Raw genomic sequence first — 14,445 nt, 5'->3', positions numbered from 1 at the left:
CTACAGTCTGTCCAATGATTCTCAACGAGATAAGGTAATAAACGTAAACAAAAGTTGATTACTGCAGCTGCAACTATTGGCTGCTCACTAGTGAAATACTTCTGTTTTGATATCAAGTAAGTATCGATACTTTCATTCGATATAACCAATGAATAAAGGTATCAATATCGATTTACTTGGTGATATCGATTTATCCCTGTCAAGGTCATGTTACACATTACATGTTAGTAGTTGTAATTACCCTGGGTATAAAAATATGTCATATATATATATATATCCTATGTCCATGGTAATTTTGTATTAAGGTTGGTTTATTATGTTTGGATCGTCGTTGTATTCGCACACTGGCAACTCTCGTGGTGGGGACACCCAGCGTGCACACAGGCTGGTCACAGCATGGTCGCAGTCACAGATCACAGATACGAGTCATAAGATTTAGAATTATTCATAAGCACATCGGTCGAAAGGGACGAAAGGACAAAAGCTTAATGTTTTAAAATTTTTACATTGTTTAAAGAATAAAGGTAAACTGTTTATTCATTTTTTATATAAGTGTGTTACGAAATTGGAATATATAATTTATGAGTTTTCAGAACATTTTGTATAGAAATTATAAAATATTAAATTTATCTCAACGTGTTATTATAATTGTTCAAGTATAACTGTTACATAAAAAATAATGCTATATCCAAAATGATTTTATAAATTAAAGCTATTGTGTTTTACATTTCTGAAAAATTAAGTAAAAATATATAATTATTATAAATAATCTGTAAGACACATATATTTTTTGTATTGGTATAAAGGAACTATTGATATAATGCTATTATTAATTTCGAATTATTTTAAGTATTACGATTGTAATATTCAACGACATGTGTGAATGATATATTGAAAATCAATGAAAAGGGCAATGTTATACGAAAACAAGTTATGTATAAGAAATGAAAATCCGAATACACATATATAGTACATAATTACAATCTGTTAGAACATTTCATAACAAAAATGTGCGATATCTCGGTACAAATGCAATGCTTATGATATAATAGATGCATGTAAAATTTATTACCATTGTAAAAATACTCATTGTTAATGTTTGTTACTTATTCTTAACATTAGAATAACCTAAAATGAAGTATTCAATTTTAATTTGCGTGTGCGCGCGCGTGCATATTTTATAAAAATATATAAAATAAAATTTATTGTTTTATAAATAATTTAATCTTTTACTTCGTGTTAATTAACAACATATATAAATATACATAGTACAATATGTATTAAATATTACATGAAATTTGTGTTTATATATTTGAAAAATGATTTTTACTAATATGTTCTTTAAAGTCAATTTATCTTTGAATTTTTTAATAGAAAGAATTATATATTAATTACAATGTAACAATGTACATTCTTGTATTATACAATATATAACATTGATTTCTTAATTCCAAAGCCATTTTAATAAATATGCACTAAATAATTTATAATAATTATTTGAACTTATTACTTTTTTAGATAAATTACTGTGTATACATATATAATTGTACGAATTAAAAGATAATATTTTAAATTTGATAAAGTATTTATTTCATAAAATTATTAAAAATATTGTTTTTAATAATTATATAATATTTTTTGTACTGTATCTTATGCCTATATACATATCTAATATATAATAATTGTATTATAAAATTATTTTTTTCTATAATAAGTATATGTATGAATAATATGTACAGGTGAGTAATGGGCGACAATACTTGGAAAATCGGTGAAGCAGTCGAGATTCCAGAAGAGGCTATTAAGATAGCATTAGAGAATGAAATATCATTATCAGACAGGTTTTATTTATTTGCAAAACGATCACCATTTCTTTTAGCTGGTATGTTTTTAGTACCAAAAATGTTTTATTTAAATATATATTATATCATATCATTTTAAATTGAAATGAGTATTCTATAATAATTATCTTATTTTGATACAATCAATACTGGAATATAATTGTTTACTTTATAATATTAATATTACTTTATACACAATACTATTGTGAAAATACAATTGTCTTTATAGGTATAGTTGGTTTAACTACTGTTTGTGGAATAGGTGCATATAAGTGGAGAACACGAACAGTAAAACCTTCTATATTTATTGTACAATTCAGAGTTGCAGCTCAGGCTACAGCACTTGGTATCATCAGCTTAGGAATGTTTTATGGCATGTATAACGATTATATAAAGAAGAAGAAGACAGAATAACATTCATCATTTAATGTTAGAAAGAAATAAGGAGACAATTTGAACATTCAATCGTGTTCAAAGAGTAAAATAAAATATGCTTATTTTTAGTAAAATGAAGCTTGAAAGCTATTTATGATTATTAAATTTAGATACTTTATGTGATTATCAAATTCTGTAAAAAAATACTATAAACAATATGCAATTATGTGCAATAATAGTTTAGTATTATTTAAATACTACATTTAAAGATACTATTTATTACATAAATTATTGTTCTTGAAATATAGTGTCTCATAAGATAAATAATGTTTCAAGAAAAAAGAGCTGTAAAAATTAAACAAAATGTAATAAAATAAATATTTAAGTGAAAAATTAGAATTTTTTTTGTATTAAATATCTCACTATATGTATGTCTATTTAAATAAAATATGTACATATATGATTGTATTTAGTAAAAATATCAGACAATTTTAAATTTCAGAACAAGAGAAAATATTTCAACTTAATTACATTGCAAATATTTAATTTTTATTAAATTCACATATTGTTAAATATCATTAACGATATGTAACTTTACCTTTATGTGTTGTATATCATATGTAAATTACATAGATTTTTGTTATTGGTGAATGTTCAGTAGTTTTTTAATATATAATAAATGTAATAATTAATAATACTTTAAATTTTTATATTTAGGAATTAATAAATATAGCAATTTAAATTGAGATCAGATTAGTTACGATTGAATTGTGTTTTCATATAACTAAATTTAATTAATCGTAATAGTGAGTACGTAACATTAGTTCCGGAAGAACTTACTTCGAGTTATCAAAATACGCAAAGATGGCTGAAGAAAGTGACAGGAGTCAATTGCCACCCGGTTGGGAATGCAGATATGACATTCGAAGTGGTCGTCCGTATGTAAATTTTTTAGAAAATCTTCGATTGTTTCGTTATCTAATGTTAGAAGAAATAAATCTGAGTGGGAGTATTTATTTGTTGCAAAAAGCTAATATTACGCAATCACGATTTACTGATTATTCGATTTTTTAATGTATACAAACTAGTAAAGAAAATATTAATGAATATGATTATTTTTATTAAATGATCTTTTTCGTTTACTTGCAATATATGATATATCAAATATTATACATGGTTACAATCAAATCTTACGTGATAAATGTGCAATAAATAACTTATTAGTTATTATACAAATCAATTTGAAACATTTTTCAGATATTTTATAAATCATTTTAACCGTACAACAACATGGGAAGATCCAAGAGTAAGATATTGGCAGTATTCTCAGTATATACAATCACAAAATTCAATGGCACTGAGTTCTGCTACAACTATTACTTCCCAAGATATACCTATGCAGGTCAGTAGATAATTTCTGCTGTATGTTAAAACTGTAAAATTTATTGGATCATCAGTAGACCACAAATATGTGTGAAAATTCATATTTTTGTGAACATAACTAATGATGTATAAATAATAAGTAGAGATTAATTTTACTTATTGATTATTATTATAATACATTTTTGCATATTATATGTATTATGTACATTTTTATACTTTTAAATTTTCCATAAACTACAGCCTAATGATCATACAATAAATATATTCATTCTTATATCTGAAGAAATACTTGGGTGTTTTAAAATTGCACTTATGCATGTATTAAAATGATCATAATTGCACTTCCAATATATGTGTTTTTGTCATATGCACATGCTGCATTTGGATAAAATATAACACGTACAACAAAATAATAGACTGGAGGAAATGGAGGTGGTGGACATTTAGGTTATGCTGGAGCTCACAGAGCTCCGCAAATTTATCCAACACTGTCTCCTTATCATAATCCACAACTTGCATTTTTACCTCCTAGTTTACAGGTAGGTAACTTATAATTGTACATGTACATTGTGTATGTTATATGATACTTTGATATTGAATTGAAGATACAATTAAATTTTTATTAATAAGTTTTCATCGTAGAAAAATAATTATGTGGATAGATAAATTGTAAAGAACATTACTTTATATGTATATATATACGAAATTTTTATATTAAGTAATTTTATAACTTTATTATGTATCTGTTTATTAAACATATTTTTCTAATATTAAATATGAAACTAATGCATCTAACAATATCTAACGAAAGTAATTTATATAGGATCTGAAAACTCCATTATCACTGAAATCAGTTAGTGCAATGACAAACAGGCTTGGGGATATGACGTTGGGATCTCCAACTCCAGTAAAGAATATGGAAACATACTTAACACAGAACTCGGATTCTGAATTACAAGTTGCTAAAATCAATGCTATGTTTCCCACAGTTTCTGATACTCATATTCGACTTCTTTTGAAAAAGTAAGTTTTAGAATTCAGTATGCGTATGTACATTTAGATCTTTATTCATGTTACCATATATTATTATTAACAAAAATGTTGATTAATCTTTTACTTATATTAATGTAAATTTCTATGTCTTTAAACCCAAACCATATTAACATACACACATAAAATTATGCTTTCATGCATATTTAGTTACATTTTTTCTAATTATATATTAGTTTCTTTTCAATGAGTTTTGTTAGCACTGTATTAATTATAGTGCTAAGGTGGTAGCTGATATCTTTCAGATACCATAACAGAGCAGCTTTGGTTGTCAGCGCTTTACAAGTGGAAAAGAATCCTCTTTGTGCGCCAGGACCATGCACACCTGTGGGAGTGCATTCAAACTATGCAATACCAAGATGGCGATTACCACCACATGCTATACATGCAGCTCTAACATTGAGTCCACCTCGTGGGGCTCGGCCAGCCCCTAACTCCCCCAAAATAAAACTTAGGTTTTTCCCATACTTATATAAATTTCACCAGATATGGATGCTAGATGTTGATATTGTATCTTGTGATAGTTGCAAAGAAATATATCAGATAACAAGATAGGATACTATAAATATTGATTTATTTTGAATATCTGATATATTTTATGTATATGACCATACAGTGCTGTGTAGTAATAGCATGTGTCAGTACACATTGCAGACTATTTATATAATCTTTCTCAAAGATCTTTTATTTATAAGTAAATCTATATATTTCATTCTATACATTGTATGATCAGAAATTAAAAATTTGTTCATCTGCAATGTGTTAAAATTTGTTATAATTTTATAAGCAATAATATAGCAATCAATCAATGTGAGAATGCGAAATTTTTTTATAAAGTAATTATAGCAATATGTTGTAAGAATTTACATCTTGTGTAGTAGATAAATTTGTATTAAGTAGTTTCCAAAGAATGATATCAAAAGACCAGTAATTCTTTTTTTATTTTTTAATCGTTTCCTTTCTATGTTTAATTTTTTATTTTTATAATTTGTATTTGGTCTTTTTTTATACGTAGTATTATCATTTGGAATTCATTTTTCATTTCAGTTTCTTCCTGGTTTACAGTACACCACATGTTGGATAGTGTAAACTTTACACAAATCATAGATAGGTTGGTTTTAGTTTTATATCATCAATGTATTCTTTGCTTTAGTTTTTAGTAGCGATCATAAAATTTGTTTTTCTTTCATATATTGTTTGCCTGTTGTAATCCAAATCTTTATAGTAGTAAATGAGTTTCCTAGGAATGTACAATATCATTCTTATGTATTATCAACAAAATCGGAAAAAGAGAATACCAATATATTATGCATGCAATAAGAAACTCATTTATTCAATAAAAATGTGGTTTAAGCATGACAGTATGTGCATGTGTACTGTAATTTTAAATATCTATATTTGTTTATATCTATACTTATTCAAAATATGTCATTTTACTATTTTTAAAATCAATTTGCCGATATTAATAAATTTGTAATAACATTGTATATTGTATAATGTCAAATTATCAATCACATGTGCATACCAAAATAATTATTGTTACTACTGTTTTATGTAAATTTTAGTTACTAATCATTAAAAATAATGTTATTTTAATATGTAATTTGTTTTAATAATTATTTGCATCATATCTATGTCTGATTTATAAATCAATTATCATTTGCACAATTCAGTCCTGTATTGTAGACTGTCCATATTTATATTCTGTACATTGTAAAACAATTGCAGTAAATGTTATATACCAAAATACTATATGTACAGGTACCTGAAAAATGTATTCCCAAAAGTAGAAGAAACCATGTTGCTTGATATTTTGGAACAAAGTGACAACAATGTTCAAAAAGCTTCTGAAAAATTAATCGATCTGGGCTATGAAAAACGAAATCCTACAGCTCCTAAATCTTTAAGAAGAAAAGAGGAGGAACAGGTAATATATATTACATTTATTTGTAGGTTTAGTTGACATTGTCATTTTAGGAACTAATTTATATTTTATCTTCACAGATAAACAATGAACAAACTGTACCTACTCCGCCACCGCGTATGAAAAGTTTAGAAGAGAAAAATAAAAGTAGGTATATTTAACATTATTCCTTAAAATATTAATAGCAATATTTGAATTTTTGAAATATAACTTATTAGTGAAAACGCGATTGATGGAGAAATATAAATCAGTACCAGAAAGAGTAATAATGCTTGCTATGGATAGTGTTGATTATGATGAAGAGAGAGCAATACACATATTAGATATCATGGTTACAGAAGAAGCTACAAGACCCTTGTGTACATCAAGCAGTCCAAGGTAACACAACATATCTAAATAGTAGTAAATTGAAAAATTAATATTTTTTACTTACATGTATAGTAGAGTTTTAAGAAACTTTTTATAAATAAATATAGTGTTCCAATTGTTTTATATGTAAATCTATCGTATTTTATGAAAATATAACATCTTATTAAGTATATGTAACATTTGCAGCAGTAGAAGTGACGAAAGGAAAGACAGTCCACCAGTAACTGAAGCTGTAAAATTAACTGCTTCTCCAATTAAGAAAATAGTTAAGGATGCAAATTCGGAAAAATCTAAACGTTCAAAAAATAAAATAGAAATACCAAAGTACAAAAAAATTTTATCATATCTTTTCATGTTCATAATATTTTTCATATTTAGAAAAAAAAAATAAAGAATATAATAACTAATAATATTTTTAGAGTTTCTCGAGGAACTAGTACCACAGAGGATAATGAATATAAATCTCCATATTTGACAAAACCAGTTGGACCAAACCCTGATTTACCAAAAGGAGCTAATAATGACTTACTTTTGTAAGTTAAACATTTTTATTTCGATAAATTAATATTTTTGCTATAGATATGTATGATTGAAATAAAAAATAAATAGAATTATTATTACAATTTTTTTAGACCTGATTATGCACCATGGTCAGGACCAGATCCGAGTTTTTTAAGTAAAGAGTTATATAACAAAACAATAGCTAATGGACATGATGCTACTTTGCTTTTTGGAAATCGGTGTGTTGCCAAAGGACCTAATTCAGAATTAAGAAAAGGTGCATTGAGAGAATTAACTCAAGGTTCTATATATTCTCAAAGAAATATTTCGAATACAGAAAGTCGTGGTAAATGAAATATGTGTAACTGTCTCTTTGTTAATTTTTATGTTTGCTAAGTTGAAAGTACCAGGTATGTAAATATGAAACCGGAATTTTTGTATAGGAAACACGTTTATTGTATGAAAATGATTAAAAATATTTTATTCGAAGTATTGCCCATCGCTAGCTATACATTTTTCCCACCTGTCTGGCAATTGGTGGATGCCACGCCAAAAAAACTGTTGCTCTTTTGAGGCAAACCAGTCATCGAGCCATTTTCGTACATTTTCGTAAGAAGTGAAGTGCTGGTCAGAAAGTGCGTGTTCCATCGTTGCAAATAAATAGTAATCGGACGGAGCCAAGTCTGGTGAGTAAGCCGCGTGCGGAAGTATTTCCCAACTGAACGCTTCAATCGTTTCCTTGACCGGTTTTGCTGTATGTGATGGTGCATTATCATGAAGCAAAATTACTTTGTGTTGCCTTTTTTGATATTCTGGTCGTTTCTCACGCAAAGCTTGATTCAAATCGATCATTTGTTGTCGGTAGCGCTCAGTATTAATGGTTTCGCCAGGTTTTAACAGCTCATAATAGATCACACCCTTCTGATCCCACCAAACACAGAGCATTGTCTTCTGTCCATAGCGATTTGGTCTTGTAGTCGATGTCGGTGGTTCGCCTGGAGCTACCCATGATCTTTTACGCTTAAGATTCTCAAAATATATCCACTTTTTATCGCCAGTCACAATTCGGTGGAGAAATGACTTTCTTTTGTATCTGGCGAGCAGCATTTCACAAATGGTTTTTCGGTTTTCCTGCTGTCTTTCATTCAGTTCATGTAGAACCCATTTTTCCACCTTCTGAATCTTTCCCATGGCTTTCAAACGCATGGAGACGGCTTCTCGTGTCACGTTTAATTGATCAGCGAGTTGTTGTTGCGTTTGAGCGTCATCTTCATCCAACAATGCTTGCAATTCGCTGTCTTGAAACTTTTTCGGTGGTCTTCCACGTTCTTCGTTCCTCACGTCAAAATTGCCACTTCTGAATTTTTTAAACCACTCAAAGCACTGTGATTTACCAAGAGCATGCTCACCGTAAGCTTCGACAAGCATTCGATGCGATTCTGCAGCAGTTTTCTTCAAATGGTAACAGAAAATCAATGCTGTCCGCAAATCGTAGTTTCCAGGCACAAAATTTGACATGTTCAACGCTATTACAAACTATGCTGTTGTATGAAATTTGTATTGTTCTAAGTCGAAAATGTTTGTGAGATGTCAACAAAGACTTTTGGCATCAAAGACGCAGTTTAGTCTAACTACATTATCAGCTAGGGCCATCTATAGGAAAATTCCGGTTTCATACTTTTGGTTACATACTGTTTTATTTAAACTGCTTTTTATTCAATATCTTCATATAAATTATACAAATTTATAGTTATAAATCAATTGAACGTTAATTATTTGAAATATCCATTTCTTAATTTCGTATATATTGAATAAAAGCTTCCAATTTTAGTACCATTAATTCAAATAAACAATTATTGTTAATTCTATATTGCTAAATTCAAAGTCATTTGTTATATGTTCGTATTGAAGTTATATTAATATAAATATTTAGTTACTTTATTACAAGTTAATATTTTATATGTTCACTATAGAATATTAATTTTACATCAAAAATAAATTTTAATTGTTTGTCTATAAGATAGCAAACGAGATACAGTCAATTACAAAAGTCTACATACATTCCTTAAATATAAAATATTATAGTAAAAATAATTAGTTCTATGAGTTCTTTTGACACATTAAGATACATATTGTTACAATGTAATATAATTTATTCACCTTTACTTGGATTAAGGAAAAGGAAGCAAAAAATATAAAATTCAACGTTTCAAAAGTTATATATATATATGTATGTTATTATATATTATTAATGTCTTATAGCCCCCCCCCTTCTCTCTGTAAGCATCAATAATGATCTGTTATCTGCTTGGCATTGATAAAATTAAAAGTTTTGTAAACTTTGATGTAAATTTATTTCAAAATTCTTATAAGTTAAATGTTTTAATGTTTTTAATTCATTTTAGAAATACATATTATTTAAAGTTTATACATATTATTTTGTATTGATATGTAAGTATAAATAATTTTGTGACAAAGTGTGTTTTAGTGTCATAATTCAATAGGTGTATGTAGACCTTTGTAACTCATTGTGCATATTCATGAAAGTATATGTAAAGGAGTGTTCAAATTTACTTAGATATACATATTTTAAGTGATTTAAAAAATACATCATCATTAGCATGCATTATCAATTTTGGAAAATCGTAATGCTTCCATTTATGACATATCTTGTCATTTTTAATATATATAAATATGACCAAGTCTCTAGATGTTTGCAGATAATTTAAAAAATTTGGAATATTTTAAATTATTTGAACATTGTATTGAACACAAAGTAATTGAAATCAATTTTTTTGCAAATAAAAACAAAGTTTTTAATAATATTAACTTATATGCAACGTACTAAATAAATACTTGTAATAGCAATAGTAATTAATTCCATGATAATATTATTTCAATTAGGATATAGTACATTTGTTTTCTAAATTTGATGTAAACAATTGCCTTGATTTAAAAAAATGGAATGTTAAAATATTTAAAAATTAAATGTAAATTTAAAAAATATTTTGTAATGTAGTTTGTATATTGGTAGTTTTTCTTTATAATAATTTAGCTTACAAATATTTTAAAGTATTTGTGGACAACTTTAATGTCCTTACTTAATTTTTTAATATAGACATGTTTTGCAAATTATGCACATCCTATTAAAGTTATACACAAAAAGTAAAAGAAACTATTAAAGTTCTTTAGACAGACAAATGTAAACTGTAATTCAGAAATCTTTATAATTTACATTTCAATATTGAAATCCTTAAGATTATTAATTTTTACAATTAGATTATTAGAAAATCATAAATCTACAACATATTCAGTATTAGAAAGTATTTGGAGTAAATGTAAGATATAAAGAAATCAATTATATGAAAAATATTTGGAAAATTATTAATTTTGTATACTATGTATGTTTTGAATCGTATTACTATATACGATAGATGTGAAATACAAACGGCATATCCATGATGCAAATTTCAAGGTCATTATTACATATGATTAATATGATATAGGCTATAACCAAAAAAGGGTTTCTAATGATAAACTAAACAAGAAAAAAAGCTTTATATATGCTATAGTTAAATGAATGTACAGAAGTATTTTCATAGCTTAATTCAAAATAATCCTGCCTTTGAGAAAATCTAATATGTGAATAAAAATTAATAACAGATGGGCTGTGGCTGAAACATTAGTTGAGAGCTATTTTTATAGCTTTTTAACTTGAGAAGAAACTAGGAGGGATAAAATAATCTATTTTGACTATATTTTGAGTATTGCCACATATGCAGAAAGTAACATTAACTGGAATAAATAAATTCTTCGATTAGCTAATTACTGTAATTCAAAATTTCAACATGAAACTCATTCTCTCAAACGCAATTAGGTATTCTGTGTAAAATATATAGTGATTTGGAGTTGTGTGTGAGATGTATTGCTGTGGAGTAACTATTAGTTAATAATGTAAAATGCCAAATTTGTTTCTATCAACTCTTCCATCCAAAAGATTCGTTTTGCAAGATATTTCCTTATGAGCTAACATAAAATAAATAATTTTTCATTCATTTTCATGAATTAGATGTTATAGAGGGTTGTGTGCAATAGATTAGCAAAGTTATACTAGCATTAAAATAATATTTATTATATGAGATTTGTATCATATGTATTTTATCATATGAGATTTGTTAATCTGGTATGAGTTTTTGTTATATTAATAACATAAGATATTCACTAACATAAGATATTCATTGTATGCCAACAATAATGTTATGTATTAATGGAGTTGCCCTATTTCTCGATTAAGATTTCAAGTTCCACGCGATTTTTCTCATATACATGTTATTTTATTTGCAGAAACAAAACTATTTTTAACAGATTTTATGCAATGTGAATACATAAAAAAGCTATATATCTAGGTATTTTCAGAATTATTTTGTGTTTAATATAGTCACTATAATAATGCCAAAAATCATGTTTAGCTTTAAGGATTTTGTCCTAAGTACTTTAAACTAAATGATTAATACACTTGAAACAGAATTAAAAAACAACCCATAACTAGCAATATAAACATCATATTATATACAGATGTATACTGAATATTGCAATAATGCAAAGTTGTATTTCATTGTATTTACACATATCTGTACAATAAAGATATTCATAATCAGTCTTCTTATGTAATAATTTATTTAATAAAGAGAGGGAGATATTTTATCAGTTTATAATATTTCATTCTTTATACCCATATGATAATGATATATATATAGATAACATATATATATCTTATTCTATAAACTATTAGATATTGACGTATAACATGAAATTATTAAACAAGATGTTAAAATAGAGTAATAGGATTAATTTTACATATTTATTTAATTTACTATAACTTTTATATAGTTAATTAGTGATTTTATATTACATCATTTTATACTAATTATAATAACAAAGATATCAAATCAAATTATATATGTTATAAAAAAGAATAAAACATTTTATGTACAACATATAAATGTCTAGTACTTGTAAAAAGAAAAGATACAGATGGCGTCTAATTTGATTACTGCAATATCAATCATTAAACTTCATCTTCGTTTAAGAGCATATTTGGTATACCATCGTTAATAGGGAATTTTCTGCCAGATTCTGGACATAGTAGGTCTCCATTAATGACTTCAACTTCCAATAATATATGATGAACCATTTTTAAAAATTCCTCATTTGTTTCAAAATCTTGAATCAAAGTCTGTGGTAATTCTCCAACATGTCCTATCTGCATTAATAATTAGAGTATATTATTATTAACATATATATGCTATCAAATTTGTATCTTTATTACTTGTACATAAAACAAATAATAAAAATATTTTACTAAAAGTTTATGAGTTCTTGTTTTAAATTTTTAGTGAGTAAACCAACATTTTTTTTTTGGTATATTAAAAGCTTTATTTTTAAAATTATACTAACTATTAAAAGCAAACTATATAGCACAAGTTCCTATATGTTTGATATGATATTCAATATAATAAGAAATATAGACATAAGTACTAATACTATTTTGTATATTAAAGATCTTTAGCAGTTTTATTTAAAAGAGTAATAACTTACACTTTCTGCAGCTTTCCAAAGTGTAGCCCAATCAAGTTTTGGAATTATTCTTGCAATAAATTCTGGATTAAAATCTACTTCTGACACTTTAATACCTTTCGCCTGAAAGTTTATGTAAAAAGTCCTTCCTTACTAATGCAAATTACGTTATTATAAAATGTTTTAATTGGTTTATTTAAATTAACCTTAAAATTGTATATAGATGTAAAACTTACAACAATCCCAAGGGGATATCCAACAGTTACACCTTTCAAGCATTTTGAAGTTAACATATTATGTGTTAAAAGTTTCATTTTTTAAGAATATTATCCGATCGTTTTATTAATTGAAATAATTTGAAAAAATTATGATTTTGTTGTCAAGGTTTTGTGTTAAAAGTTCCTTGCACGTTACTCTTGATGCCGGCTTTTACCGACTTATGCATACTCTAATCTCAAGATACAGTTCAATACGACTATATTCTATTACGAAAATAATAATTTTATAATTGTTCTCGTTATGATATCTAAAGCAAGAAAATATGGGTAAAATGAAAATTATTGGATTAATTTTCCACGCTATAAAAATAGATTATAAGAATTTAAATTTAACATTTATTATGATAAATTGAGTGACAGTCACGTGATTTCTCCTATTCAATTGCACTTTACTTTAGGAGGTTAGCTTTTCAGAAAAAATGCTATTATCTTGTTTATGAATAATCTACTACATTTTGTTGAGATTTTTTAAAACACAGCTTACAGAATAATTATATCAAATTAATTCTAGAAAAATTTTATTAGTCACAATTCGTACGATAAATTACGAAACATATGGTGTGTAACCTACACGTATATATCATAGTCCAAGGTGGAAAATCGTTTGAACATCAAACTGACAGTAGCCACATCACCTGGCCTTGATGAAAATACGCAATCAGCTGTTATTCTTGCCCATTTATCTCTTTTTGTATCGTATTTAAACCTACATATTTCTGCTACTATTTGCCAGTCATATTTTGACACATCACCAACCTGCTTCAAAAATAATCAAGAACTTGTATAACCTAAAACAAGTAGTAATACACATTTATTTTAACTTTTCAATTGCTAATTCTTCTACATATATTTAAAACTACGTTTAGTGAATGTTAATAATTAAATAGTGTAAATTTCTTTTTTATTAGTGATAATATGTATTTTTATTAAATTTCTGGTGCTTGTATGATAATTACCAAAAAATGCTACAGAAGACAGGAAGATAAAGTTATCAGTAACAAACGTGTTAGATTGGTGCATATACAATTTGCACTAGAGCACATTATTTTGTTATCATGCAATAATGATACTCTGACAAAATAAATTACAAAATATAATAAAAAACAATGTGTGCTATTACAAATACAAAATCTTGACATCAAAAGGA

General features: G+C 26.4%; 3 protein-coding genes across 5 annotated transcripts; 2 read left to right on the top strand and 1 right to left on the bottom strand.

Moving 5' to 3' along the window:
• Positions 1 to 324: 324 nt before the first annotated feature.
• LOC117156043 (HIG1 domain family member 1C-like) lies at positions 325 to 2,615 on the top strand. Its single transcript, XM_033332726.2, has 3 exons — positions 325 to 524; positions 1,740 to 1,882; positions 2,071 to 2,615. The coding sequence occupies exons 2-3, from the start codon at positions 1,747 to 1,749 to the stop codon at positions 2,253 to 2,255; spliced, it is 321 nt and encodes a 106-aa protein (XP_033188617.1). The 5' UTR covers positions 325 to 524; positions 1,740 to 1,746; the 3' UTR covers positions 2,256 to 2,615.
• Positions 2,616 to 3,023: 408 nt separating this feature from the next.
• On the top strand, positions 3,024 to 12,103 carry LOC117156042 (uncharacterized). 3 transcript variants are annotated; one of them, XM_033332722.2, is made up of 11 exons: positions 3,024 to 3,154; positions 3,474 to 3,618; positions 4,016 to 4,138; positions 4,423 to 4,622; positions 4,895 to 5,104; positions 6,411 to 6,576; positions 6,654 to 6,720; positions 6,792 to 6,951; positions 7,129 to 7,266; positions 7,362 to 7,475; positions 7,575 to 12,103. In XM_033332722.2, the coding sequence occupies exons 1-11, from the start codon at positions 3,081 to 3,083 to the stop codon at positions 7,795 to 7,797; spliced, it is 1,620 nt and encodes a 539-aa protein (XP_033188613.1). In that variant the 5' UTR covers positions 3,024 to 3,080; the 3' UTR covers positions 7,798 to 12,103. The 3 variants fall into 3 exon arrangements, with proteins under 3 accessions (XP_033188613.1, XP_033188614.1, XP_033188615.1); XM_033332723.2 differs by lacking the exon at positions 4,016 to 4,138; XM_033332724.2 differs by lacking the exon at positions 4,895 to 5,104 and having other exon boundaries at positions 3,028 to 3,154.
• A 182-nt stretch (positions 12,104 to 12,285) lies between these two features.
• Positions 12,286 to 14,009, bottom strand: Trmt112 (tRNA methyltransferase subunit 11-2). Its single transcript, XM_033332518.2, has 4 exons — positions 13,870 to 14,009; positions 13,257 to 13,546; positions 13,042 to 13,143; positions 12,286 to 12,706 (listed from the first exon to the last, which is right to left on the bottom strand). The coding sequence occupies exons 2-4, from the start codon at positions 13,332 to 13,334 to the stop codon at positions 12,512 to 12,514; spliced, it is 375 nt and encodes a 124-aa protein (XP_033188409.1). The 5' UTR covers positions 13,335 to 13,546; positions 13,870 to 14,009; the 3' UTR covers positions 12,286 to 12,511.
• Positions 14,010 to 14,445: the final 436 nt, after the last annotated feature.

This window comes from Bombus vancouverensis, chromosome 7 (genome assembly GCF_051014615.1).
Source record: "Bombus vancouverensis nearcticus chromosome 7, iyBomVanc1_principal, whole genome shotgun sequence".
NCBI lineage: Eukaryota > Metazoa > Arthropoda > Insecta > Hymenoptera > Apidae > Bombus > Bombus vancouverensis.
Note: the sequence above shows the minus strand (reverse complement) of the source record. Positions and strands in the feature narration are given on the sequence as shown.

What these genes read in the sequence shown, in the direction of transcription:
- LOC117156043 (XM_033332726.2), top strand. Translation starts at nt 1,747, where the DNA reads ATGGGCGACAATACTTGGAAAATCGGTGAAGCAGTCGAGATTCCAGAA. An exon ending in ATCACCATTTCTTTTAGCTG is followed by an intron (nt 1,883 to 2,070) that starts GTATGTTTTTAG and finishes TTGTCTTTATAG; the next exon opens with GTATAGTTGGTTTAACTACT.
- LOC117156042 (XM_033332722.2), top strand. Translation starts at nt 3,081, where the DNA reads ATGGCTGAAGAAAGTGACAGGAGTCAATTGCCACCCGGTTGGGAATGC. An exon ending in CCCAAGATATACCTATGCAG is followed by an intron (nt 3,619 to 4,015) that starts GTCAGTAGATAA and finishes ACAAAATAATAG; the next exon opens with ACTGGAGGAAATGGAGGTGG. An exon ending in ATTCGACTTCTTTTGAAAAA is followed by an intron (nt 4,623 to 4,894) that starts GTAAGTTTTAGA and finishes GATATCTTTCAG; the next exon opens with ATACCATAACAGAGCAGCTT.
- Trmt112 (XM_033332518.2), bottom strand. Translation starts at nt 13,334, where the DNA reads ATGAAACTTTTAACACATAATATGTTAACTTCAAAATGCTTGAAAGGT. An exon ending in GATATCCCCTTGGGATTGTT is followed by an intron (nt 13,144 to 13,256) that starts GTAAGTTTTACA and finishes ATAAACTTTCAG; the next exon opens with GCGAAAGGTATTAAAGTGTC. An exon ending in TTTGGAAAGCTGCAGAAAGT is followed by an intron (nt 12,707 to 13,041) that starts GTAAGTTATTAC and finishes TTATTAATGCAG; the next exon opens with ATAGGACATGTTGGAGAATT.